Below are 26,542 nucleotides of genomic sequence, written 5' to 3'. Positions count from 1 at the left end.
TAATACAAAGGAAGACAATCACAGAAAATTTGCCTGCGATCCACAACCAGAATGTTCACTTTTTTACAGATCGACCACTCATCTACAGCATAAGTAAATTGGAAAACTTTGAGATTCCCTTGAGACTTCCCAGTGACAGCAGGTGAAGGAATTGGACAAAGCTAACCAAGGAAAACAACAAACAGCAGCAGATGCATTGTCCCACATTCTTGTTGAGAATCCTGAACAGCGGGACATAAATGTTGTTGAGGATGTAGAATCATATATCTCACTGACCACATTTTTTTTTATACCAGCAATAACATAGAGGATGAATGAAATTCAACACTCACAAAATGCAGATGAAGAATGTTCTAAAATTAGAGAATACTGTGCAAATAGATGGCCAGAATATGATCCAAACAATCTCGTCCTGAAACAATGCTTGAAGAAGTGAACACATATGAGTGTCGTGGATGACTTGCTTATTTATGATGAGAGGTTTGTCATTCCAAGAGTCTTCAGATTTTCCAAGCACTTCAGAGAATATACCGCAGAAACCTAGGCATTGCAAGCTGTCATGGTAGAGCGCTTAATTCAGTTTGGTGTCCACGGGATCTCAAAAGCATGAGAGGAAATGTACTTGAGCGGCATCTCCAAGAACAAAGAGAACCATTGACGTTATGCTCATTTCCATCGAGACCACAGGAATGCCTCAGAATTGACCTTTTCGAGCTCAGGGGAAAGGCATTCCTCATAGCTATTGATTATTATTCCAAATGGATTAAGGTTAACCAACTTCATGGAAAAATCTCCAAAGCAGTCATTAAACCTCTGAAAGAAATTTTTGTCACAATCTTGTAATTCCAGACAATAACCCACAGTTCGTAAACGAATGGTTCAAAATGTTTACAAGGGCTATGGATTTGTCCACCCAACTAGTTCACTCAGGTACCCAGAAGCTAATGGAGAGGCTGAAAGAGGAGTACAAAGGGGAGTCATTGGCGTAGTGATATTGTCGCTGGACTAGTAATCCAGAAACCCAGGGTAATACTCTGGGAACATGGGTTCAAATCCCACCAGGGCTGATGGTGGAATTTGAATTTAATAAAAAATCTGGAATTAAAAGTCTAATGATGACCATGAAACCTTTGTCGATTGTTGTAAAAACTCATCCATTAGGGAAGGAAATCTGTCATCCTTACCTATCCTGGCCTATGTTTGACTCCAGATCCACAGCAATGTGGTTGACTCTTAAATGCCCTCAGGGATGGACAATAAATGCTGGCCCGGCCAGCGACGCCTACTTCCCATACACGAATAAAGAAAAAAAAAGAATAAACTTTGTTGAAGGAAAATTATGATATCAAGTTAGCACTGTTGAGCTATCATTCCACACCACTTCAGAAGAGTTAGGCTCTGTCAGAACCTCAGATGGTAGACTTGATTGTAGTTTCTGGTTTGATTTCCACAATACTCATCCTCCTTCCCCCTTATTCTCTCATTATGAGCTGCTTTTAGACATGGCATACACATACGTGGAAGGGAGCGAGTAAGAATGAAGGATGATGAGTATTGTGTAAATCAAACCTTAAACTACCATCAAAGTCATAAAGTGTATGATTTTCCAGAACTCTAACCAGGTGAAATTTCGTAACCAAAATTGAGAAGGCCAAGTACTGTGAAGAAACACAAGGTCCTCGATCTTACCTTGTAGACAGTGAAAATAAGTGAGAAGAAACAGGCACCCAATCAAGAAGAAAGCCATCATGGGCGGCACGGTAGCACAGTGTTTAGCACTGTTGCTTCACAACGCCAGGGACCCGGGTTTGATTCCTGGCTCGGGTCATTGTCTGTGCGGAGTCTGCACGTTCTCCCCGTGTCTGCGTGGGTTTCCTCCGGGTGCTCCGGTTTCCTCAGGTCCCGAAAGATGTGCTGTTAGGTCATTTGGACATTCTGAATCCTCCGTGTACCCTAACAGGTGCCGGAGTGTGGCGACTAGGGGATTTTATACAGTAACCTCATTGCAGTGTTAATGTAGGCCTAGCACTGTGAAGCACTGTGCTACCGTGCCACCCATTAACAGTGATGTAAGATCATATGACAACAGAGTATGCTGAGAGATAGTTCTATGTAGAGTCTCATGCTAAGCCTTGTTAATAGAACGTGCAATAAAGGGTCAAGTTTATGAACTAGTTAATAGAATGTGCAGTAAGAGGTCAGATTTATGAATAGTCTAGCCTCCAGCTGTATCTGTAAGTCCAGGCAATGGACAACCTCTAAGGTGCAAAACAGTAACAGTCTAATGATGCCTTTAAATAGGGCTGGTAGGGAATTAGGGGAATGGGTTCTTACTTGATTCAGCAATTCGATACATGTTCAGATGTGCAAGCTAAAAGAGAAGATGTTAGCTGGAGCAGTGAGGTTGAAGCTGGAGTGCTAGTGGCAAAACAATGTTGCACAGTGACCAGTGTGGGCCATACTGGAAGCATGCAAACACAGTGTACATACCATTTTGATACCAAAACGACACCCGTAGGGCCAAAACTGTGGGTCCATGATTCGAAGTAGCAAGAACGTCATCACATTCTGTCTGCATAAGCACTAATATTACTGTTTACAAGAGGTTCCACCGTTGTAAACAAGCAATGTCATGTGAACAACACAATGATTTTGCAAAGTAAAATGGTAAGTTTGTAATAATACTGCTGAAAGTCTACATAAGTAATGATAGAACCCTGTTGCAGTAAATTTATGTTCCTATAACTAGGATCAAGTTGGAACAACACAAAAAATTGGCCGTAAGAAGTAAGCTACTTGAATCTTATGATTCTGTAACTGCTTCCATTGCCTTTAAACTAAGGGAAATTAAAGTTATTTTTTTCTTTAAAATGAGGAATTTCTTCACTTCTGATGGGTTATATTATAAAACAGCCACTTTGCAATTCAGAAAACATGCACTTGTTGGTCAATATGATGCAAAGCAAAATCTGTTCAATTCTAACATGGAGGTAGCAGCTTGCACATGGTGATGTTGCAAGGACATCTATTCCACACATTGGGTGGGATTTTCCAGCCCTCCCACCAGCACGATCTTCCAGTCCTGCTGAAGGACATAGCCCCTCCCCCCACCATGGTGGGGTCCCCAGTAGCAGTGCACGCGAGCCACGTGAAACACCGTAGACACCAGCGGGATCGGAAGATTCCTGTCAGTGGTCAATGACGAGCTGCCTACACTGCCGGAAATCACTCACTTTTGCGGGGGGGGGGGATACGGAGGGAGTCCACCCATTCACTCTGTTACAGGAGGAAAAGTGTAATTTAAATCTAATTTGTGACTTAATAAATGTGTTGTTTGAGTCCTTCAGTTTGCTACAATGCTCCAAGTTACATCTATGCTTTCATGTCTTTCAGGACTGTAACCTCTTTACCAAAGCTATTAAGGATAAAATAGGGCTATTGTTCACTGTAAAATTAGTAGAAAATTGGATAGATTAATTTAGGCTTGGACTCTTTAAATAGCTGACATGTCAATGACATGAAGTAAATAGCCTATTGAATCGATTAAAGTTTTTATGCTTGTCGCTCGCAATGTTTCCAATCTCGTAACTTCATCTTTACGAATTGGCAGGGATATATGTATTATTTGCCTCTCCTTCCTCTGACAGATTGGTGGTGCCTTGTGAGGCGTCAGTGCTTTGCAGCCCTGTCCATAGAAGTTCTGTCCATTTTTTTCCGGATCTTTTGCTCCTGAATAAATTCATCTTTCATACTGGTTGCTCTCCCTCACATGGCCAAAATATTACCTCTCTTGATTGCAGATTCACTTGTACATATGTGACACACATATAACCATAGAACCTTAACTTACAAACTTTTATTTCTATCAGATTTGCTTCTTCATAGACGCTACACTAAAAACCTCCTGAAACTAGCATACTATAAGAAGTCCCAGAAACCACTATGTGCAAGAGAAAAGCATCACCACTATACAGATGCTGGAAACTTGAAATAAAGAGTAACTGGAAATATTCAGCAGGTTAGGCAGGATCTGTGGACAGAGTTACCATTTCAAGTTCACATTTTTCATGTCATCTGATCAGTCTGTCATATATGAGAAATAGAATCCAAAATATTTGCAAATAATTTTACACCCAATGAGGTGGAATTTTCCGCCAGTAGGACTTTTGAATAGCTCGCCACATTTTCCAGCTCCAAACTCTCTCTGTGATGGGGCCATACAATTCAGCCCATTGAATAAAAATACACAGCATGACTGTCAAACTTCCAGCTGAGAAGTGAAGAGAAAATTTTAATTAATCCAATCACCTACCCATTCACCAACTGACTCCATATTCAGGTAACAAGTCCAAGCATGGACAATGCAAACTAATGCTGCAGTTCTCATGTCCTACAACTAGATGGAGCTGTTACAACTATTTGCTCCATGGATTTCTGAGGGATACAATCATGCTACGAGAGCTATGAAAGGACCCAGCATCACCACCAGCACCATTGGTTTTGACTGCTGCCATAGGCTTGATATTGATTTAATCCAACTTCTCACCAAAGTCCATCATTTCCAGGCTGACTTTGGCCAGATAATGATTGTGAGCATTGCTGTAAGGTGATAGTTTTACTGCCTATTGGTGAGAAATTGCTATTGTTTTAAGAGAGAACGAATTTATTACAAAACTAAAAATTAGGCAGCAGCAGCAAACTCTTTACCACATTAGCAGTTACCTCCTAATGTTTGTTGTCAATCTAAGAGTAGTCTAATGAGGACGTGCACTCATCACTGCATAACCCTCTCATCCCAGGGACCAATCTAGTGAACCTTCCCTGTAAAGCCTCCTATGCACGAATGTCCTTCTGCAAAAATGAAGACCAAAACTGCACCCATATCATTGCAGTTGTGGCTTCACTAAAACCCTGTATGATTGTAGCAAGACTTCTTTATTCCTGCACTCCAACTCCTCGAAATAAAGACCAACATGCCATTTGCTTTCCTACTTTCTTGCTGTCTGGCATTGAAAAGTAACTATCACAAAGTAGAGTCTCATTCCTTCAAGAAAAACAGTTAGAAACTTTTTTAATGTCTTTTATTTTATTTTTCTTTGTCTCCTTTTCCTTTCTTAATCTATTATTTTCCATGGATGGGATTTTCCAGCCCCGCCCACCCTCGGGATGACCTGGTCCCGCTGAAAGTCAATGCACTTTTTTGACTGGTCACTACGTGCTCCACAGTGGGTCCTGTCAGTGCAGGGCCAGAAAACCCAAGCATATTTCTTTCCCTCTATCCTATTTGACATTGCATTCTCCCCCTTTAAGTTCCAATTTCTTACTCAAGCGTTGCGCTGTTTATTTTGTATTCCATTAATTATTGGTTAAGGAGATACACGGCGACCTGCTCTGTTCAGTCCAGTTTCCTTCACTACACCACTATCAGCTTGTTATTAGGTGCAACAACTTGCTTTGCAAAAATAAATTCACACCTGAAGTGAATGGATGGATCTAACTGGAGCTATCGGTGCCCTGTTACAGAACAATCTGGGCCAGTTAACATGTTATTCCCATCTTTAACCACTTGATAGTTTCATACAATTTGAACATTTAAAAAAAAAAACAATTTAGAGTACCAATTCATTTTTTCCAATTAAGGGGCAATTTTAGCGTGGCCAATCCACCTACCCTGCACATCTTTGGGTTGTGGGGGCGAAACACACATGGGGAGAATGTGCAAATTCTAGGGTCTGGCAGATGGAACACAATGTTGACAAATGTGAGGTTATCCATTTTGGTAGGAATAACAGCAAAAGGGATTTTTATTTAAATGATAAAATATTAAATCATGCTGCTGTGCAGAGAGACCTGGGTGTGCTAGTGCATGAGTCACAAAAAGTTGGTTTACAGGTGCAACAGGTGATTAAGAAGGAAAATGGAATTTTGTCCTTCATTGCTAGAGGGATGGAGTTTAAGACTAAGGAGGTTACGCTGCAATTGTATAATGTGTTAGTGAGGCCACACCTGGAGTACTGTGTTCAGTTTTGGTCTCCTTACTTGAGAAAGGACGTACTGGCACTGGAGGGTGTGCAGAGGAGATTCACTAGGTTAATCCCAGAGCTGAAGGGGTTGGATTACGAGGAAAGGTTGAGTCGACTGAGACTGTACTCGTTGGAATTTAGAAGGATGAGGGGGGGGGGGGATCTTATAGAAACATATAAAATTAGGAAGGGAATAGGTAGGATAGATGCGGGCAGGTTGTTTCCACTGGGGGGTGAAAGCAGAACTAGGGGGCATAGCCTCAAAATAAGGGGAAGTAGATTTAGGACTGAGTTTAGGAGGAACGTCTTCACCCAAAGGGTTGTGAATCTATGGAATTCCTTGCCCAGTGAAGCAGTAGAGGCTCCTTCATTGAATGTTTTTAAGATAAAGATAGATAGTTTTTGAGGAATAAAGGATTAAGGGTGATGGTGTTCGGGCCAGAAAGTGGAGCTGAGTCCACAAAAGATCAGCCATGATCTCATTGCATGGCGGAGCAGGTTCGAGGGGCCAGATGGCCTACTCCTGCTCCTAGTTCTTATGTTATGTTATGATACACCAGTTAGTTAGTTCAAAGTCAATACTTATTTATTTACACACACAGTTAAATATACTCATGCACGAAACTCTACAGACTAAACTATCATTAATGCTAAAGCCTATACTTAGCTTCGGGCGCCCACTCAGTCATAGGAATAATGGCCGTTGTTCGGTTCTGAGGCTGCTTGGGTCGAACTGGTATGGGGGAACTGTTAAGGTCGTCTGTCTGGTGGCGTGCGTTGACCTTGGACTTATTTGCGTCTGGTGCAGCTGGTGGACAGGTCTCTCCTTGGTGAGAGCCGGGTCCAAGAGAACGATTCTCTCTTGGGGGCTCCTTCTTATACCCAAAGGGGCTTTGCGCTCTTTTGAGCGGGCCTTGAACTTGGCCCCAATCAATCGGGCCGTTTCTTGATCATTCTTATCGATTCCATCCAATAAAGGGGTGGGTGCCCTGATGGCTGGGCGTGTCCTATGTGGCCGTTGGCCTGCTTGTTTCGGTCTCCTCTGGTGCCGGGGTGTCTGCCTTAGTATCGGTTACTTAAATGTTACTCTTTTGTTTCTGGTGATGGGCCATTAGTATGCTAATGGGACTGCAGTTTTGGTCTTGTCTGGGAGCTGTGCCTCCAATATACAGACAAACCCTGAACCTGCTTGTTTTCTCAGTATTGTCCATTTTCTCTGCAATCTTTGCAAAGTGTCCATTTTGTAATTGGGAAGTGGCCATCCCAGATGGCTACAGCGCCTTCTTGCCACGAGGTGACAACGCCCTGGGGAATCACAAACCGAATTCCTGCGAGCCTTGTGGGTATTAGGCCGGATCTGTGCTTGCCAGGCAGTATCGGCTACCCAACACACGGAGCTGTTGATCAGGGACGCCTATGTCGCAGGCATTAAATCGAACTACATCAGCCAGCAATTGCTAGAAGGGAATACACTCAGCCTCCCAGAGACAGTGCAACTCTCAAACTCGCTGGAGTTGGCCATTCAGAACATGGAGGCCTACACCTCCGACCACGCGGCACCCTCGTGGACCTCGTGGGCGCCATCATCCGACTCGAGTGCGGCGCAAGCCTGTGCCACGCAGCAGACCGCCAATGCCGGAAGCCCGAAGTGCTACTTTTGCGGCCAGGGTAAGCATCCCAGACAACGCTGCCCTGCACAGAACTCGACTTGCAACGGGTGTGGGAGGAAGGGCCACTTTGCGAAAGCCTGCCAGGCCCGATCTCTCCCTAAACCTCCTAGGCCCAGCAGCGCTGCCTGCTGCCTGTCGGGGCCGCCCCCCCAACTGCCGCGCCACCCGCCATGTGCGACCCGTGGGCGCCGCCATCTTCGATTTCGCCCGCCACGCGTGACCCTTGGGGGCCGCCATCTTTGACGCCATCTTGTACTCCACCCGCCACGCACGACCCATGGGGGCCGCCATCTTTGACGCCATCTCCGATGCCACCCGCCACGCGCAACCCATGGGGGCCGCCATCTTGGGACCACTCCGCAGCTTCCTGGGAGCCCTGCTCACCCGGTCGTACGCTGGCCACCGCTACCTCCGATCGGCCTACCCATCACCTTCCGAAGCTCACCTCCATCACGCTCGACCAGTCCCGGCCTCATTACTTCACAAAATCTACGATGACCGTCCGGATCAACGGGCACGAGACGGCCTGCCTTTTGACTCCGGGAGCACAGACAGCTTCATACACCCAGATACAGTAAGGCGCTGCTCCCTCCTAATTTTACTCGCGACCCAGAAAATCTCCCTGGCTTCCGGATCACATTTAGTAAAAATCTGGGGGTACTGTGTCGCAACCCTTACTGTACAAGGCGTAGAGTACACTAACTTTAAGCTCTACGTCCTTCCCCATCTCTGCGCTGCCCTATTACTGGGGCTCGACTTCCAGTGCCACCTCCAAAGCCTTACTGTAAAGTTTGGTGGACCCCTGCCCCCCCCGGACTGGCTGTAACATCGCGACCCTTAAGGTCGTCCCACCCTCGCTCTTCGCTAACCTCACCCCGGACTGTACGTTTGTCGCTACTAGGAGCAGACAATACAGTGCCCAGGGCAGGGCCTTTATCAGGTCGGAGGTCCAGCTACTCCTACGAGAGGGGATCATTGAGACTAGTACCAGCCCCTGGAGAGCCCAAGTGGTGGTCGTCAAGACTGGGGAGATGGTCATTGACTACAGTCAGACCATCAATCGGTACACGCAGTTCGATGCATACCCCCTTCCCTTCATATCTTACATGGTCAAACAGATTGCGCAGTATCAAGTCTTCTCCACAGTTGACTTGAAATCCGCTTACCATCAGCTCCCTATCGACCCGGAGGACCGCCAATACACTGCCTTCGAGGCAGATGGCCGCCTCTACCACTTCCTCAGGGCTCCCTTCGACGTCACCAATGGGGTCTCAGTCTTCCAACGAGAAATGGACCGAATGGTTGACCAGTATGGGCTGCGGGCTACGTTCCCGTACTTAGGTAATGTCACCATCTGCGGCCATGACCAGCAGGACCATGACGAAAACCTCTGGCACTTCCTCCACACCGCTAAACTCCTGAACCTCACCTACAATAAGGAAAAATGCATTTTCCGCACAACCCGCCTAGCCATCCTTGGCTACGTTGTGGAAAACGGAGTCCTAGGGCCCGACCCCGACCGCATGGTACTGGAACTCCCCCTCCCCCACTGCCCCAAGGCCCTGAAGAGATGCCTGGGGTTCTTCTCTTACTATGCCCAGTGGGTCCCCAATTATGCGGACAAGGCCCGTCCACTTAATAAATCCACCATTTTTCCCCCGACAGTTGAGGCCCGCCTGGCCTTCAACCGCATCAAGGCAGATATTGCCAAAGCCGCGATGCACGCTGTGGACGAGTCCATTCTGTTCCGGGTGGACTTTGCTCTGGCCGCTACCCTCAACCAGGCGGGCAGCTCCGTAGCTTTCTTCTCCCGTACCCTCCATGCCTCCGAAATTTGACACTCCTCCGTCGAAAAGGAAGCCCAAGCCATTGTAGAAGCTGTGCGACATTGGAGGCATTACCTGGCTGGCAGGCAATTCACTCTCCTCACTGACCAACGGTCGGTTGCCTTCATGTTTAACAATACACAGCGGGGCAAAATCAAGAACGACAAGATTCTGAGGTGGAGGATCGAGCTCTCCACCTACAACTACGAGATCTTGTACCGACCCGGGAAGCTCAATGAGCCCCCAGATGCCCTATCCCGCGGTACATGTGCCAGCGCACAAGTAGACCGATTTTGGGCCCTCCACAATGACCTCTGTCACCCGGGGGTCACCCGTTTTTTTCACTTTATCAAGGCTCGCAACCTGCCTTACTCCATCGAGGAGGTCAGGACCGTGACCAGGGACTGCCAGCTCTGCGCGGAGTGCAAACCGCACTTCTATCGGCCAGACCGGGCGTACCTAGTAAAGGCCTCTCGCCCCTTTGAGCGCCTCAGCATCGACTTCAAAGGGCCCCTCCCCTCCACTGACCGTAACGTGTTCTTCCTCAACGTTGTTGACGAATACTCAAGATTCCCCTTTGCCATACCATGCCCTGACATGACCTCTGCCACCGTCATCAAGGCCCTGCACAGTCTTTTCACTCTGTTCGGGTTCCAGGCCTACATCCATAGTGATCGGGGATCCTCCTTCATGAGCGACGAGTTGCGTCAGTTCCTGCTTAGCAAGGGCATCGCCTCCAGCAGGACGACGAGCTACAACCCCCGGGGCAACGGACAGGTGGAGAGGGAGAACGCGATGGTCTGGAAGGCCGTCCTCCTGGTCCTACGGTCTAGAAGTCTCCCAGTCTCCCGCTGGCAGGAGGTCCTCCCCGATGCGCTCCACTCCAGCAAGTCGCTCCTGTGCACTGCCACCAACGAGACCCCTCACGAACGTATGTTTGCCTTCCCCAGGAATTCCACCTCCGGGGTCTCGCTCCCGTCCTGGCTGACAATACCAGGGTCCGTCCTCCTCCGGAAGCATGCGAGGAGTCATAAATCAGATCCCCTCGTTGAGAAGGTCCTGCTTCTCCATGCCAATCCATAATATGTCTGCGTGGCACATCATGACGGGCGGGAGGACACAGTCTCCGTCTGGGATTTGGCACCTGCAGGTTCCCCAGCGACCATCACCACCACCCCCGACCCTACACCATCTCCCTCCACCACTACCCAGCTATTTCAAGATCTGGCACCCGCAGGCCCATCGGCGACCATCACCACCACCCCCGCCCATACACCACCCCTCCCTCCACCGACTCAACTACCGGGTGAAGAAGAGGACACATGCTCCCGGACGCGCAGGTCTTGACACCACTGCCCACACCACAGCCGGGACTGAGGCAATCATGGCGGAAGTTCAAGGCCCCCGACAGACTTGATCTTTAAGTCCACTTCACCCCCGCTAGACTCTTTTATTTAAACAGGGGGTGAATGTGGTAAACCACTGTAGTATATGTGAATTGTGGTAAACTGCTACTGTATTACATGCAATGTGGTAAACCACTGCCTGATGGCTCCGCCTCCCCTCGGGTTCAATATAAAGGTGGCTGGTCTCCGCCCCTGCCCCAGTTCGGGATCAGAGGCCAGGAGGCTTTTTGTTTAGTTTATTAAAGCCTCAGTTCCGTTCACTACTTGTCTTGTGTTCATTGATGGCACATCACGGGAATAGGGTGCAAATGAGGGCTTCAGTGGGTCGGTGCAGACTTGATGGGCCGAATGGCCTCCTTCAGCACTGTATGTTCTATGTACTAAGGGGCACCCGATGCTGGCAACAGGCAGTGGTACTTTTGAGAACCAAGGGAGGGCATTCCTGCTCAAAAATATGAAAACTTTTCTCTACCCAACCTCCAGCTGCCCCTTTCAGTGTGCACCTGCCTATTTCAGATGGCTGAACACAGTGCTCATTTACAGGTTAGCCTGCAAATTATACCAGTTCACTGAGCATGAAGCCAAACCCAATTCTGCATAACCATTGTGACACCGACAGGATCAGTGAGCAGGAAAACAGCTACTTATATAGAATTACATAGAACCTACATCAGAGAAGCAGCCACTTCCGCCCAACTGCTCTGAGCCATGCTCCACATTGTGCCTCCACCCACCCAACCTACTCCATCTAACTCTATCAGCATACTCTACATTCCTTTCTCCTTCCTGTAAATATTGCACAATACAGCAAGGTTCATATTCTAACTGACGAAAATTCCTCACCAGACTTATTAGTGACTATCTTATATTTGTGGTCCTTAATATTGGACTGTCTCTCACGTGGCAATTGAACCCAATTGAACACCTTCATGATAATTTATGAAAAATCAGGATGTCAGATAACGATAAATGTAGTAAAACATACAAACAAGTGAATGAGAGGAGGCTGCACCGCCATTCGCTACGGCTGATCTGATAGTAATCTCAACCACACCTTCCTGCCGACTGATAATCTATCACTCCCTCATTAATCACGAATCAATCTATCTGTGCCTTAAAAATATTCAAAGCTTACAATTCCTTATGAGGAAAAGGGTTCCAGCGACTCACAACCCTCTCAGAGGAAGAAATTCTCCCTGTCTCTGTCTTAAATGGGTGACCCCTTATTTTTAAACAGTGACCCCTTGTTCTAGATTCTCCAACAAGAGGAAAAACCCTCTCCACATCCATCCTCTCAAGCCCACTCAGGATTGTAAAGGTTTTGATCAAGTCGCCTTTTACTCTTCTAAACTCCAGTGGGTACGAGTCTAACCTCTCCCATCTTTCCTCGAAAGACAAGCTGCCCATTCCCGGCATCAGTCTAGTAAAACCTTCTCCAAAGTAGCCCTAACGCATTTACATCCCCAGCTATTGGGAATCTCTGTCCCCGCCGGCAGCGAACATCCGCCCACTGGTTTCCTGGCGGCTTGAGGCGGCTTCAATGGGAAATTCCATTGACAAGCGGAGGGAAGATGGAATCCCGTCACCGGCGGACAGCGCGCCGCCGAGAAACAGGGAACCGGCGAATCGCGCCCAAGGAGACCAATGCAGGAAAAACCCAGAACTGGCTTATGAACTGGACAGGTGAGAGCTGCCAGGTGGTTCAAAAGATGCTCAATTCAGCCCAACACTCCCGCTTGCAAAAGAAAAATGTAAATGCATGCACGCCCTTGATAGGCAGCTGGAGTTTTATTTTTTTTGGGGGGGGGAGAGTGGGTACGAGAGACTTGGAAGTTCTTTGCCGGCATTGGCCTGAGGTGACTGGCAGCAGCCGGGACAGCTCCCGCCACCAATGAATCCCCCATGCGTGCCCCGCAGCCACGCCCCCCTGTGCCCCGCGACGACATGCCCCGCAGCGACGTGCCCCCGTGCCCCGCAGCAGTCCGCTCTTTAACGCGCCCGCACTCGGGGGGGGGGGGGGGGGCACACGCAACACCTTCCGGGTGTTTCCTCGCGTCCCGAACAAAGGTTCCGCAAGCGCGGCGAACATGGCGCTGACCGAGTCGGGGGCGAACGCGCTGCAAAGCGCCATGAAGTTGGCGCGGGCGGCGATCCAGCTGGACACGGAGAGCAGGCCGAAGGTAAAAGAGAAACGGACAAAGCCCCGGCCCCGCCGCCGGGGGTCGGGCCCATTCAGCGGCCCACCTTCATCTCCCTATTGGCGATCAAAACCTTTCGGCTCCACAGTTGACGTCTGCCCCCCGCCCCCCCCGCCGCAATTAATATTTAAATAAACGAGACAAGATTTACCCCCTTTTTTTAAAATTGTGAACTGACATATCAGCTTTACACCAGTCACAGGTGAGAGCTGTGGAGCTTTTGCAGCCCGAGATGAGGCCCTTCGGCCCTCCTCGAAACCTCCACCCGCCCCAGCCTATCCGTTCTCTCTCCATAGCTGAAACGCTCCAGCTCGGGCAACATCCTGCTGGATTTCCTCTGCACCCTCTCCAGTGCAATCAGTTCCTTCCTACAGTATGGCGACTTGAACGGCACACTGCACCCCAGCTGTGGCCTAACCAGCATTTTATACAGCTCCATCATAACCACCCTGCTCTTGTATTCTCTGCCCCTTCATAAAAACGGAGAAAATAGGGGCCGGAGGAGACCAATTGGCCCTTCGAGCCTGCTTCGCCATTCATGGTTGATCGTCCAACTCAATAGCCTAATCCCGCTTCCCACCCCACCCATATCCATTGATCCCCTTTGCCCTAAGTGCTATATCGAACTGCTTCTTGAAAACATAATGTTTTGGCCTCAATTGTTTCCTGTGGTAATGAATTCCACAGGCTCACCACTCTCTGGCTGAAAACATTTCTCCTCATCTCTGCCCTAAATGGTCGACCCCTGGTTCTGGATACACCCACCATCAGGAACATCCTTCCTGCATCTATTCTGTCTTGTCCTGTTAGAATTTTATGGGTTTTTATGAGATTCCCACCTTCATTCTGATGAACTCTAGCAAATACTATCCTAACCTATTCAGCCTCTCCTCATATGTCAGTCCCATCATCCCAGGAATCAGCCTGGTAAACCTTCGCTGCAATCTCTTGAGAGCAAGAACATCCTTCCTCAGATAAGGAGACCAAAACTGCACACACTATTCCAGGCGCCACATCACCAAGGCCCTGTACAATTGCAGCAAGACACCTCTGCTCCTGTACTCTAATCCTCTTGCAGTGAAGGCCAGCATACCATTTGCTTCCTTTACCGCCTGCTACACCTGCATACTTGTCCTCCGTGACTGGTACGAGGACACCCAGTTCCCTTTGCACATTTCCTCACCTAATTTTTGGTGCCAGATAATCTGCCTTCTCGTTTTGCGACCAACTGGATAACCTCGCATTTATAGAAATTATACTGCATCTGCCATTCATTTGCCCACTCACTCAACTTGTCCAAATGACACTGAAGGATCTCTGCATCCTTCTCCCAGCCCAGCCAGGGGAAAGGTTCCTTCCTATCCATCCTGTTGACCCTCAATCTGGTCCCCCCTCAGTCTTCTTTGATCCAAAGAAAACAGCCCCAGCAAGTAACCCATATGCCTTCTTAACCACCTTGTCTACTTGTCCTGCTGTCTTCAAGGATCTATCGACATGCACCCCAAGGTCTCTCTGATCCTCTGTACTTCCAAGGCCTACCATTCATTTTGTATTCCCTTGCCTTGTTAGTCCTCCCAAAATGCATTACCTCACCCTCTTCAGGGTTAAATTCCATTTGCCATTGCTCTGTCCATCTAACCAGCCCATCTATATCGTCCTGTAATCTAAGGCTTTCCTCCTCACTAGTTACCACATCACTAATTTGTGTCATCTGCCAAGTTACAGATCATACCTCTACATTCACATCCAGATCATACATCGTCCGTCTCCATAGTGAACACAGATGCAAAGTACTCATTTAAAACCTACCCTAATAATAATCTTTATTAGTGTCACAAGTAGGCTTACATTAACACTTCAATGAAATTACTGTGATACTTCAATGAAATTACTGTGACAATCCCCTAGTCACTATACTACGGCGCTAGTTCGGGTTCACCTGAGGAAGAATTCAGGATGTCCAATTTGCCTAACAAGCACGTCTTTTAGGACTTGTGGGGGGAAACCGGAGCACGCGGAGGAAACCCACGCAGACACGAGGAGAACGTGCAGACTCCGCGCAGACAGTGACCCAAGCCGGGAATCAAACCCATACCCGTGGTGCTGTGAAGCAATAGTGCTAAACACTTTACTACCGTGCTGCCTATGTCTTCTGGCTCCACATTACCACTTTGGTCCCTGCACTTTCCCTTGTCATCTTATTGCCCATAAAATATTTGTAAAACGCGTTTGGATTTTCCTGTTTTTACCCGCCAGTGTTCTTTCATGCCCATTCTTCACTCTCCTAGTTTATTTTTTGAAATAACCCTGGACTCTCTATACTCTTCCAGGGCTTCTGCTATTTTGAGCCCTCGGTATCTACCATAAGTCTCCCTTTTTTTTCCTTATCCAACCCTGGATATTCTTTGACATCCAGGGTCCTCTGGACTTGTTGCTCCCACCCTTCACTTTTACAGGAACATTTTGGCCCTATGCTCTCTCTATTTCCTTGTTGAATGAATCCCATTGCTCTGATATAGATTTTCCTACAAATAGCTGCTCCCAGTCAACATTCGTCAGATCCCTCCTTATCCTACTAAAGTTGGTCTTCCCTCAATTTAGTACCTTTATTTCTTTAGTATCTTTACCTATCTTTGTCTATTTCTGGTCTATCTTTGTCACTTTCCGTAACTACCTTAAATCCTACTGAGTTATGATCACTGTCACCAAAATGCTCCCCCATGGGAACTTCTGCCACTTGCCCAGCTTCATTCTTTAAAACTAGGCCCCTCTCTTGTAGGATTTTCTACGTACTGGCATAAAAAACTCTCCTGGATGCACTTTAAGAATTCCACCCCTCTAAGCCTTTCACACGGTTTCACAGCTAATATTGGGGAAGTTGAAACGCAATACTATTATTGTCCTGTTATTCATGCATTTCTCAAAGTTTTGCCAACATATCTGCCCTCCTGTCTCTCCGTGACTGTTTGGGGCCCTTTAGTACACTCCCAGCAATGTGATTTCCCCATTTTTGTTTCTAGATTCTACCCATATAGCCTCATTTAAGGAACCTTCTGAGATATCATCCCTCCTTACTGCAGTAATTGACTGCTTGATCAATATTGGATCACCACCTTCTCGTTTACACACCTCCTGTCTCACCTGAAGAATCTATACCCCCGGAATATTGAGCTGTCCCTCCGTCAAGCATGTGTCTGTGATAGAAATAATATCATATTCCTATGTGTTAATCAACACCTTCAACTCATCCGCCTTACTCACAAGACTCCTTGCATTAAAATAGATTTAATAAAATAGAACAAATACCATCGAGCCGTCCCATACTACGTCCCTTGTGCTTTAACTTGTCTATAATCACTCAGACTTCCAGACTGACTTGGTTTTTCTTCTAAATTTGTCTGTGCATCACCCCCTACTCTCCCTCCACTCCGAATCCCATCCCCCTGCCAAATTCGTTTGAAACCCCCAACAGCACTAGCAAAGCTCCCAGCAAGGATGTTAATCCTGTTCTGGTTCAGGTGCAACCCGTCCAACTTGTGCAGGTCCCACCTTCCCCAGAACTGGACTCAGTGATCCAGGAATCTAAAGTCCTCCCTCCTACACCATCTCTTCAGCCACACTGCTCTGTCTTCCTATATCTATACTCCCTGGTACGTGGCAGTGGGACTAATCCAGAGGTTACAGCCTTTGAGGTCTTGCTTTCCAATCTGCTACCTAGCTCCCTAAATTCCTTTCACAGGACCTCTTTCTGCCTTTGTCGTTGGTACCAATGTGAACCATGACCTCTGTCTGTTCGCTCTCCCCCTTCAGAATGTCCTGCAGCTGTTCAGTGACATCCCTGACACTGGCACCAGGGAGGCAACACGCCATCCTGGGTCATGTCAGCAGCTGCAGAAAAGCCTGTCTGCACCCGTCACGATTGAGTCTCCTACCACTATTGCTCTTCCACTCTTTCTCCTCCCCTGTAGTGCAGCTGAATCACCCACAGTGCTGTGAACTAGGCTCTGGTTGCACTCCCCAGAGGAACAGTCACTCCCACTGTTTTCCAACACAGAAAAACAGTTCTTGAGTGAGATGCGCTCTGGGGCTTTTCTGATTATCTGCCTACCTCCCTTCTTCTGATTGGTGGTCAGCCTTGCGGAATAACCACGTTTAAAACATGCTATCCACCTAACTCAATCCCGCAGATGCATCTCAATGCCTCCAGCCAACGCTCAAGCTCTGAAATCTGGAGTTCAAGTTGGTCAATCCGGTGACACCTCCTGTATATGTGGTCATCCAGTCTGCAAGGAGTGTCTCCGAATCCCCACATGTTGCAGGCAGTGCAATACACAGGACTGAGCTCCCCTGCCGTAAATTAAAAGACTCTTACTTTATACTTGTGGCCAGTAGAAATGTATTTAAGTTGTTTTTAAAACGGCTAGAACTCTTATCTTGCCTTGATGTAGTGAAGAAAACAACTTACCCACTGCCTACCATGTTGAGGGCAACACGGTAGCACAGTGGTTAGCACAGTTACTTCACAGCTCCAGGGTCTCGGGTTCGATTCCCGGCTTGGGTCACTGTCTGAGCGCAGTCTGCACGTTCTCCCCGTGTCTGCGTGGGTTTCCTCCGGGTGCTCCGGTTTCCTCCCACAGTCCAAAGATGTGCAGGTTAGGATGATTGGCCATGCTAAATTGCCCTTGGTGTCCAAAAAGGTTGGGTGGGGTTACTGGGTTACGGGGATAGGAAGTGTGGACTTAAATGGGGTGCTCTTTCCAAGGGCCAGTGCAGACTCGATGGGCCGAATGGCCTCCTTCTGCACTGTAAATTCTATGATTCTACCCAGTGTGTCAGGACTGCTCTGCTGTGCTCCACCCCACTGCTTTCTCACAGGTTCAACTCCTGTAGCTGTAACTTAACTCTTATCTATTATCCTCAGTTGTTTATATATATATATATTTTGTATATTAGGTCCTTCTACAAATTCCCACTGTCTCCAAATTCCCATTTAAGCCCCTTCCATACTATTCCCAAGTTCCCAGCGTTGACTCAACTGCCCTACACAGTTGGCTGGGTTCAAATCCTGTTGCCCAGGGGATGGGGAACTTGAATGTGAGGTTCCTGGCCTGTATCCTTTAGGATCACAGCATGAGTGCATTGGATCATCAGGTAGATCAAAAGAAGACAATAGTTTTGACTACTTCATGCCAAACTGGTCAGTTCCCATGACATTGCACATGGAGGGTGCACTTGTCAGGCAAAACTAGAACTGAAAATGTTTTTAAAATACTCAGCAGTTCTGTCAACATCTGTGGGGAGAAAGGGGCAGAGTCAGCACTTCAGGTCCATGCCCAGGCATCAGAGCTGCTCCAGTGCGAGGTCAACGACCTGAATTGTTATCTTGTGGGGGACGGGTGTGTGTGTTGGTGGGGGGGGGGCACGCAAAGCGGGGGTACAGGGAGAAGTGGAGGACAACGAGGGGCACATGGGGTGGAGGAAGGGGGGTTTGTGGTATCAGTAAAGGGGCAGGATTGCCGTGGCTGTATTTATGGCCTGACAGGTTTACATGGGTACAGTTCCTTCCAAATGGGGACCAAGGAAAAGGTTGGTTTTAATATCCATGTTCCTAAATGCCAAAATATCACCGCAAAAGAGAAAGTATCAAGATTGAGTTTTGCCAGGAGCAGGCAGCAACAGTTGACAAATGATTTGCTTTAAAAATAATGACGAGTACAATATTCTGAGTGAGTCACAGATAAGTAAATCAGGAAAAGGAAATGGTCCAAGAAAAGTCTGAGACAAAAATAACTATTTCTTAGCAGCAGGTAACCTCAGGCAAGAGACTTAGAATCGTTTAACACAATTCATCATAAATGGAGGGCATCTCCTTCAACACTCCTATGTTGTTACATGAGCTGAGTTTCAGCTGTCTCCAGGGATATTTGTTTGGCAGTTTGGAAACTTTATCAAACCTTAAAGTTTGAATTCGGAGTAAATGTCATCCTTAAAATATATTTATAATATGGCAAGAGGTGGGTTTGTTCATCAGCGTGGTGTCCAAAGAACAAAGAAATGTACAGCATAGGAACAGGCCCTTCGGCCCTCCAAGCCCGTGCCGACCATGCTGCCCGACTAAACTACAATCTTCTACACTTCCTGGGTCCGTATCCCTCTATTCCCATCCTATTCATGTATTTGTCAAGATGCCCCTTAAATGTTACTATCGTCCCTGCTTCCACCACCTCCTCCGGTAGCGAGTTCCAGGCACCCACTACCCTCTGCGTAAAAAAACTTGCCTCGTACATCTACTCTAAACCTTGCCCCTCTCACCTTAAACCTATGCCCCCTAGTAATTGACCCCTCTACCCCGGGGAAAAGCCTCTGACTATCCACTCTGTCTATGCCCCTCATAATTTTGTAGACCTCTATCAGGTTGCCCCTCAACCTCCTTCGTTCCAGTGAGAACAAACCGAGTTTATTCAACCGCTCCTCCTAGCTAATGCCCTCCATACCAGGCAACATCACAGGAGAATATCACAGTGGTACTGATGTATTTAAAAGTATGGAGATGTGACGTAAAAGCTGAGTACCAGTAATATTTTAGAAATGCCAAATAGGGAACTGAGTGCTATTGTGAAAGAGCATTTAATGTTTCAGGACATGACCATAACAGACTTGATGTGCTGAATGGCCAGCTTCTGTGCCATTTTCTGATACATCTGTCTGAACTGTAGATTAGAAGAGAATAGGAACATTGGGTGGCTCAAAGAAGAGCATCATGGTTATTGTTGCCATCTATAAGCAGAATTCTTCATTGACCAAGTTGGCTTCTATCATTCCAACTTTTCTTGTTTTTTTCTGAAGTTGAGAGTGGAGCTTCTTATCTGTCTGACCATGGTCAAAACCACTTATAATGCTGCAATGTTCAAAATCAGTACAAAGATACTAAAATTTCAACATCTTCCAGATTTGAGTCAAGTGGAAAATATCTCCTCCTATCTTTAGTGTCGTAAATTATTCAAATAAAATATTGAATAACTAGCCTGTGCTCCAAACAGGTTGTCAACATTTTAGCTTTCTCGCGCGTCTTTTGCAATCTCTGCTATTTTTGTATAAAATATTTTCTTGTCAAGCTGTGTCTTCAAAATAGAATGGTAATTGTGATAGCACAAGACTTCCAAATAAGTATGTTTGTACTAGGAATACTTCTTATTGCCCCGACAGACAGAGGTTGTGTGTTTTCCTGTTGTCTGCGACCAAAGTGTTTCTTTCTGTGAGGGGTGTGCTTATTTTCTTACCTCAGAGTGATTTCTCAATTCAGATGATTTCAGCAGCAGGCTTTGTGAATTTAAAATTAGACAAGATTGTTTCTTACCACACTTTTCAGCCAGACTTTTGAATACAATGGGCGCGATTCTCCAGCCTCGTTGCACTCTCACTTGAGTGCAACGAGGCCGGAGAATCACGGGAGAGGCCGAAAACGAGAACCGCGCTGGGCGCCAAATGGTAGCACGGTAGCATAGTGGCTAGCACAATTGCTTCACCGCTCCAGGGTCCCAGGTTCGATTCACGGCTTGGGTCACTGTCTGTGCGGAGTCTGCACGTTCTCCCCGTGTCTGCGTGGGTTTCCTCCGGGTGCTCCAGTTTCTTCCCACAGTCCAAAGATGTGCAGGTTAGGTGGATTGGCCATGCTAAATTGCCCTCAAGTGTCCAAAATTGCCCTTGGTGTTGGGTGGGGTTACTGGGTTATGGGGATCGGGTGGAGGTGTGGGCTTGCGTAAGGTGCTCTTTCCAAGAGCTGGTGCAGACTTGATGGGCCGAATGGCCTCCTTCTGCACTGTAAATTCTCTGATTCTATGATTCAAACAGTTTGCTCCCGTAGGCAAAATCGGGAGCGAGAAACTAATTATCACCACTTAAGCCCTATTTCCATACAATTAACGGGAGCCACCCCATGTCCAATGGCCTCCCGTCATTCAGTGGCCTCCCCAGCAAGTGGCGTCGATTAGTACTCTTTTTGAAAAACGTGAACCTGGCGGAAGTGCTTCTGCAGGGAGCCAAAGAGGTGAGTAGCCATCTTTGCTCTCAGGGAAAGAGTTCGGTGGTGCTGGGCTGGCCACCCCAGTGCTTGACAGGGGTTAGGGCACCAGCCGCAGGGGTGGGTCACTGTGGTAGGGGGGGGGAATAACCACACACGGCTCCACCATGCCAACCCCTGGATCGTGTGTGCCCATTCCGGGGGCAGCCCAAGCCTCTGCCTATCTGCCCCACTGAACACCCATAACCCCCACCGACTGCTGAGGCCTCTGATAGCGTCTGAGCACTTTACACAACTCAAGTGGATTCCTGTGGCTGGGCAGGCCATGTAGCATGTGGGAGCCATTGCCTAGCATCCCAATGAGACCGTGATGCATGTACACTATGCCTGAACACAGCGGATGGCAACACCACATACGCAGCATCCAACGTCCGAACACACGGGACGTGACACAGCCCCCATGCAGGGACCTGCCCCACACCCTGAGGACCCGGCTGCCCATTAGGCCAGAGACGGACCCAGAGGAGGAGGTCCTCGATGCCCCAAGGTGTTCATGGCGTCGCTGGTCCTTAACAAATGACAGACAGCGGGTGCCGCAGGAGGCTCTGCCTCAACAAGGAGACAGTGCGGCACCTGTGCCATGTCCTTGTCGTCCAGGTCACTACAGCCCTGCGGCAGGATTCTCTGTTCCTGAGACTAAGTGTTGATGCCAGGGCAGGATTCACGGACTTCCAAAACAGCAAAACGTGCCCGCGACTGCACCGATTCAACAACCGTTGAGGGGTTAATACCGACACCACATGGAATACAATCGATTCCAATGAGAAACGGTGTGGGGTTTGCCAGATTTGTGACTGATACTCAGGAGGCTGACAAGCTGCAGCTGCATATATACAGCAGATGGTGCTGGTTGCACTGGAGCGTGCCCATCGCACTGATTGGTCGTCTAGGGCCAGAGGCCACCTTGGAGTTGGCCTGGGGGAACGGTTGTTGAATCGGTCCAGGCGCGGCACAAGTTTTGCCTGGGGGAACACCCATACGGCCTATGGCCCTAAGTCTGCAGTGGGCAATCAGCAACGTGTGCAGCTGCATGGCTGTCTTGCAAACCGCGGCAATGGCGTTCCATGCCTGTCCGCCCCCTGCTACACCACCGGGCCCTGGCAGAGGCTGCTACACCACCGGGCCCTGGCAGAGGCTAGCAGCACGACTCCGTGATGGATTCGGAGAATTGTGAATACAGGGTCAGGCACGCTAATATGCCAAGGCTGTTTACTGTACGTGCGGAGTGGAATAATTGACGCTACTAGCGAAACATCATGAATTTACGATTTGGCATGAAACCGGCACCCGCCACGATTTTGGTGTCAAAACTGAATTTTCCGCCCAATCGCATTTCCCGATTCCGGCGTCTACCGACGGCAAATCCCGTCCCTGAACGTTTACGCCTCTCCTTCCAGGGCTTGAGCGGGGACTTGTGTGGCATTTCACAGGTCACAGCCCACAGATGCATCCGACAGGTGACCGATGCCCTGTTTGCCCGGGCAGAAAACTATATAAATGTGACATGAACCAAGCCCAACAAGGTGCTTGGGCAGCAGGATTCTCTGCCATTGCCGGGATGCTTCAGGTGCAGGGGCTCATAGACTGCACACATGTCACCTTGCACTCACAGGGCCATCTGGGAGTGCTGTATGTTAACAGGAAGGGGTTGCATTCCCTGAACATTCATCTCGTGTGTGACCACCACATGAAGATCATACATGTGTGTACACACTTCCCAGGTGGTGTGCACGACAGGTACATCCTGGGGCAGTCCGACATCCCCAGCCTCCTCGAGAACCACCCCAGGATGGGCGGCTGGCTCTTGGGGGTTAAGGAGTACACACTTAAGGACTTGGCTAATGATGCCAGTGCGGAGGCCTGAGACCGAAATGGAGACCCGATACAACTAGGCCCGTGTGGCTACCCGGGTTGTCAGTGCATCGGACTTCTCAAAATGGGGTTCCGATGCCTCGTCCACTCCGGTGGTGCCGTCCAGTATACCGCCCGGATGGTCACCCGCTTTATGGTGGTCTGCTGCATCTTCCAGAATCTGGCACAGCAGCGGAGCGACATGCTGTATGTTGGGGATGAGGCACATGCTCCCACTGAGGAGGAGGTGGACGAGGATGATGTGGAGACGCCAGACCAGCAGGGACTGGAGTACGAGCCCGAGGATGAACCGGAGGACCAGCCAGAGGCTGCAGGACGGGCGGCAGAGGCGAGGGTCTGGCAATCCCCGAGAGCCTGGGAGGCCCTCTTCCTCACCCGCTTCACAAAGGATGTGGCTTGGTCCGTCTTTGCTATCTACCCCCCGCCCATTAACTTTTTTGTTTTGTTTTATAAATTTTGTGTACCCAATTCAATTTTTTCCAATGTAGGGGCAACTTGGCATGTTCAATCCACCTACCCTGCACATCTTTTGGGTTGTGGGGGCGAAACCCACGCAAACACGGGGAGAATGTGCAAACCCCACACGGACAGTGACCCAGAGTCGGGATCGAACCTGGGACCTCGGCGCCGTGCGGCAGCAGGGCTAATCCACTGCACCTCCATGTTGCCCAACCCCCCCCCGCCCATTAACCACCCACTCTGGGTATGCGTAACATCACCCCAGGGTCTGGGACTGTGGAGGGTTGTGATGATCAGCAGAGAACGGAGCGCCGGCGCTCCTCAATCAATGCAATAATCTGACCTCTGTCTATCTGCTGAGTGTTCGCTCACATCCATCACCTGCACGCGGGTGGGCCTGGGGAGGGGAGATGCCTGGAGAGATGGGCCAAGGGTTCTCTGGTTTCCTCCCACAAGTCCCGAAAGACGTGCTGTTAGGTGAATTGGACATTCTGAACTCTCCCTCTGTGTACCCAAACAAGCGCTGGAATGTGGCGACTAGGGGATTTTCACAGTAACTTTATTGCAGTTAGTGTTAATGTAATCCTTCTTGTGACAATAAAGATTATTATTATTAGATGCAGTATAATATGGATAAATGTGCAAATATCCGCTTTGGGAGCAAAAATGGGAAATCAAGTTATTATTTGAATGGGTGTAAATTGGGAGAGGTGGATGCTCAGCAAGACCTTGGTGCCCTCGTGCATCAGTCGCTGTAAGTAAGTACGCAGGTACAGCATGCAGTAAAGAAGACAAATAGTATGTTGGCCTTCATAGTGAGAGGATTTGAGTATAGGAATAGAGATGTTTTACTGCAGTTGTATAGGGCATTGGTGAGGCCACACCTGGAGTATTGTGTACAGTTTTAATGTCCTTATCTGAGGAAGGATGTTCTTGCTATGGAGGAAGTGCAGCAAAGGTTTACCAGGCTGATTCCTGGAATGGCGGGACTGTCATACGAGGAAAGACTAAATTGATTAGGATTATATTCCTAAGGGGCTGTTTAGCACAGGGCTAAATCGCTGGCTTTAAAAGCATACCAAGGCAGGCCAGCAGCACAGTTAAATTCCCGTAACAGCCTCACCGAACAGGCGCTGGAATGTAGCGACTGGGGACTTTTCACAGTACCTTCATTGAAGCCTACTTGTGACAATAAGCGATTTTCATTTCATATTCATTGGAGTTTCGTAGAGTGAGAGGGGATATCATAGAAACTTATAAAATTCTAACAGGATTAGACACGATGGTGGGGAAGTCCTCAACTGGGGGTCATAGTTTGAGGATAAGGGGTAAACCTTTTGGGACTGGGGTGAGGAGAAATTTCTTCACCCAGAGAGTGGTGAATCTGGAATTTGCTACCAGAGAAAATAGTTGAGGCCATAACTTTGAGTAATTTCAAGAAGGAATTATATATAGCTTTTGGGGCGAAAGAGATCAAGGGATATGGAGGGAAAGTGGGATCATGGTATTGAACTTGTGAGTTGGTGGTGAGGGGCGAGCGTGCCCCCATGCTGTGTCAGGCGTCTTTAAAGTAAGACAAAGACCTGGAGCAGTGGGGGTCAAACCGCCGATATGGTTGTTAAATGTGGATGCAAAGCTACTGGTGAAGGTGCTGGCAGTGCAGATAGAGAATTGCGTGCTTGGGGAGATAGGGGAGGAGCAGATGGGGTCCGTGAAAGGGCGACAGCAATCGGCCAAAGTTTAGAGGCTATTGAATGTAATAATGATGCCCTCAACAGCAGGAAGGTGGAGGTGGCTGTGTCTATGGACGCATGGAATGCGTCTGACCGTGTGGAGTGCATATTTATTAGAGGTTCTGTGGTGGTCCGGGTTTCGGCAGGGGTTTGTCGACTGGGTAAGATTGTTGTTTAGGGCTCCTAAGGCAAGTATGTGGAATAATTGTGTAAATTCGGAGTATTATGGGTTGCGACTGGGAACCAGGTAGGGGTGTCCGTTCTCCTCTTTGCCCTCGCGATTTAATCGTTGGCAATGGCACTTAGGGCTTTGAGGAGGTGGCAGGGCATTGGAAGGGGGCGGGCTGTGGATCACCGAGTCTCTGGCGGAGCAGGCTTGAAGGGCCGAATAGCCTCGTCCTGCTTCTATTTTCTATGACCAATCTGCCATGTGGGACTTTGTCAAATGTCTTGCTAAAATCCACGTATACAACATCCACTGCACTACCTTCATGAACCCTTCTTGTCACTTCCTCAAAGAGTTCAATCAAATTTGTGAGGCAAGACCTTCCTTTAACAAACCCATGCTGACCATCCCTGACCAGTACATGCCTTTCTACATTGCAGTTAATCCTATCTCTCAGGATTGATTCTACTAATTTTCCCACCACCGACATAAGACTAACTGGCCTATAATTGTTTGGCATTTCCTTCAATCTCATTTATAACAATGGAACTAGTTTGTATTTCTCCAATCCACCGGTACCGCCCCTGCATCCAGTGAGGATTAGAAAATCATCCTCAGTGTATCTCCTTCAGTAGCCTCGGAAACAATCCATCTGGCCCTGGAGACTTATCAACTTTCATGGATTCAAACCCTTCGAGTATTTCCTCTCTCTTTATCCCATCCAATATCTCAGTATTCCTCCTGGACTTCTGCATCATCCCTTCCCTTTGTAAGCACCGAGACAAAATACCCATTTAAAACCCTTCCCACAGCCTCTACATCTATATACAAGTTCCCGTCTTCATCTCTGGTAGATCCCACTTTTTCCTTAACTAAGTTTTTACCATTAATATATTGGGAAAGCATCATTGGGTTTTCTTTAACTTTACTTGCTTATCTTTTTTCATGCCTCTCTTTGATTTCCTTATTTCCTTTTTTATTTTGTCCCTGCATTTCCTATACTTTTCTAGGCACTCTGAAGTGCTTAGTTCTTTGTACCTATCGTACGCATTCTTTTTCTGTTTGATCTTCCCCTATGCTTCTTTAGACAACCAGGGGGATTTAAATTT

The 26,542-nt window shown here is 48.1% G+C and overlaps 1 protein-coding gene across 2 annotated transcripts in view; it reads left to right on the top strand.

Annotated features, from left to right (window-relative positions):
* Window positions 1-12,953: 12,953 nt before the first annotated feature.
* Window positions 12,954-26,542, top strand: part of vps9d1 (VPS9 domain containing 1) — a 130,292-nt gene continuing 116,703 nt past the window's right edge. Inside the window, exon 1 of one of the 2 annotated variants that reach the window (XM_072517939.1) lies at window positions 12,954-13,105. Coding sequence is in view for 1 of the 2 variants with exons in the window: in XM_072517938.1 (XP_072374039.1) it covers window positions 13,013-13,105 (93 nt within the window). In the remaining variant the exon portion in view is untranslated. The remainder of the gene's footprint in view (window positions 13,106-26,542) is intronic. The other variant, XM_072517938.1, reaches the window with a different exon arrangement.

Source organism: Scyliorhinus torazame, chromosome 10, assembly GCF_047496885.1.
Source record: "Scyliorhinus torazame isolate Kashiwa2021f chromosome 10, sScyTor2.1, whole genome shotgun sequence".
In the NCBI taxonomy this organism is placed as follows: domain Eukaryota; kingdom Metazoa; phylum Chordata; class Chondrichthyes; order Carcharhiniformes; family Scyliorhinidae; genus Scyliorhinus; species Scyliorhinus torazame.
Note: the sequence above shows the minus strand (reverse complement) of the source record. Positions and strands in the feature narration are given on the sequence as shown.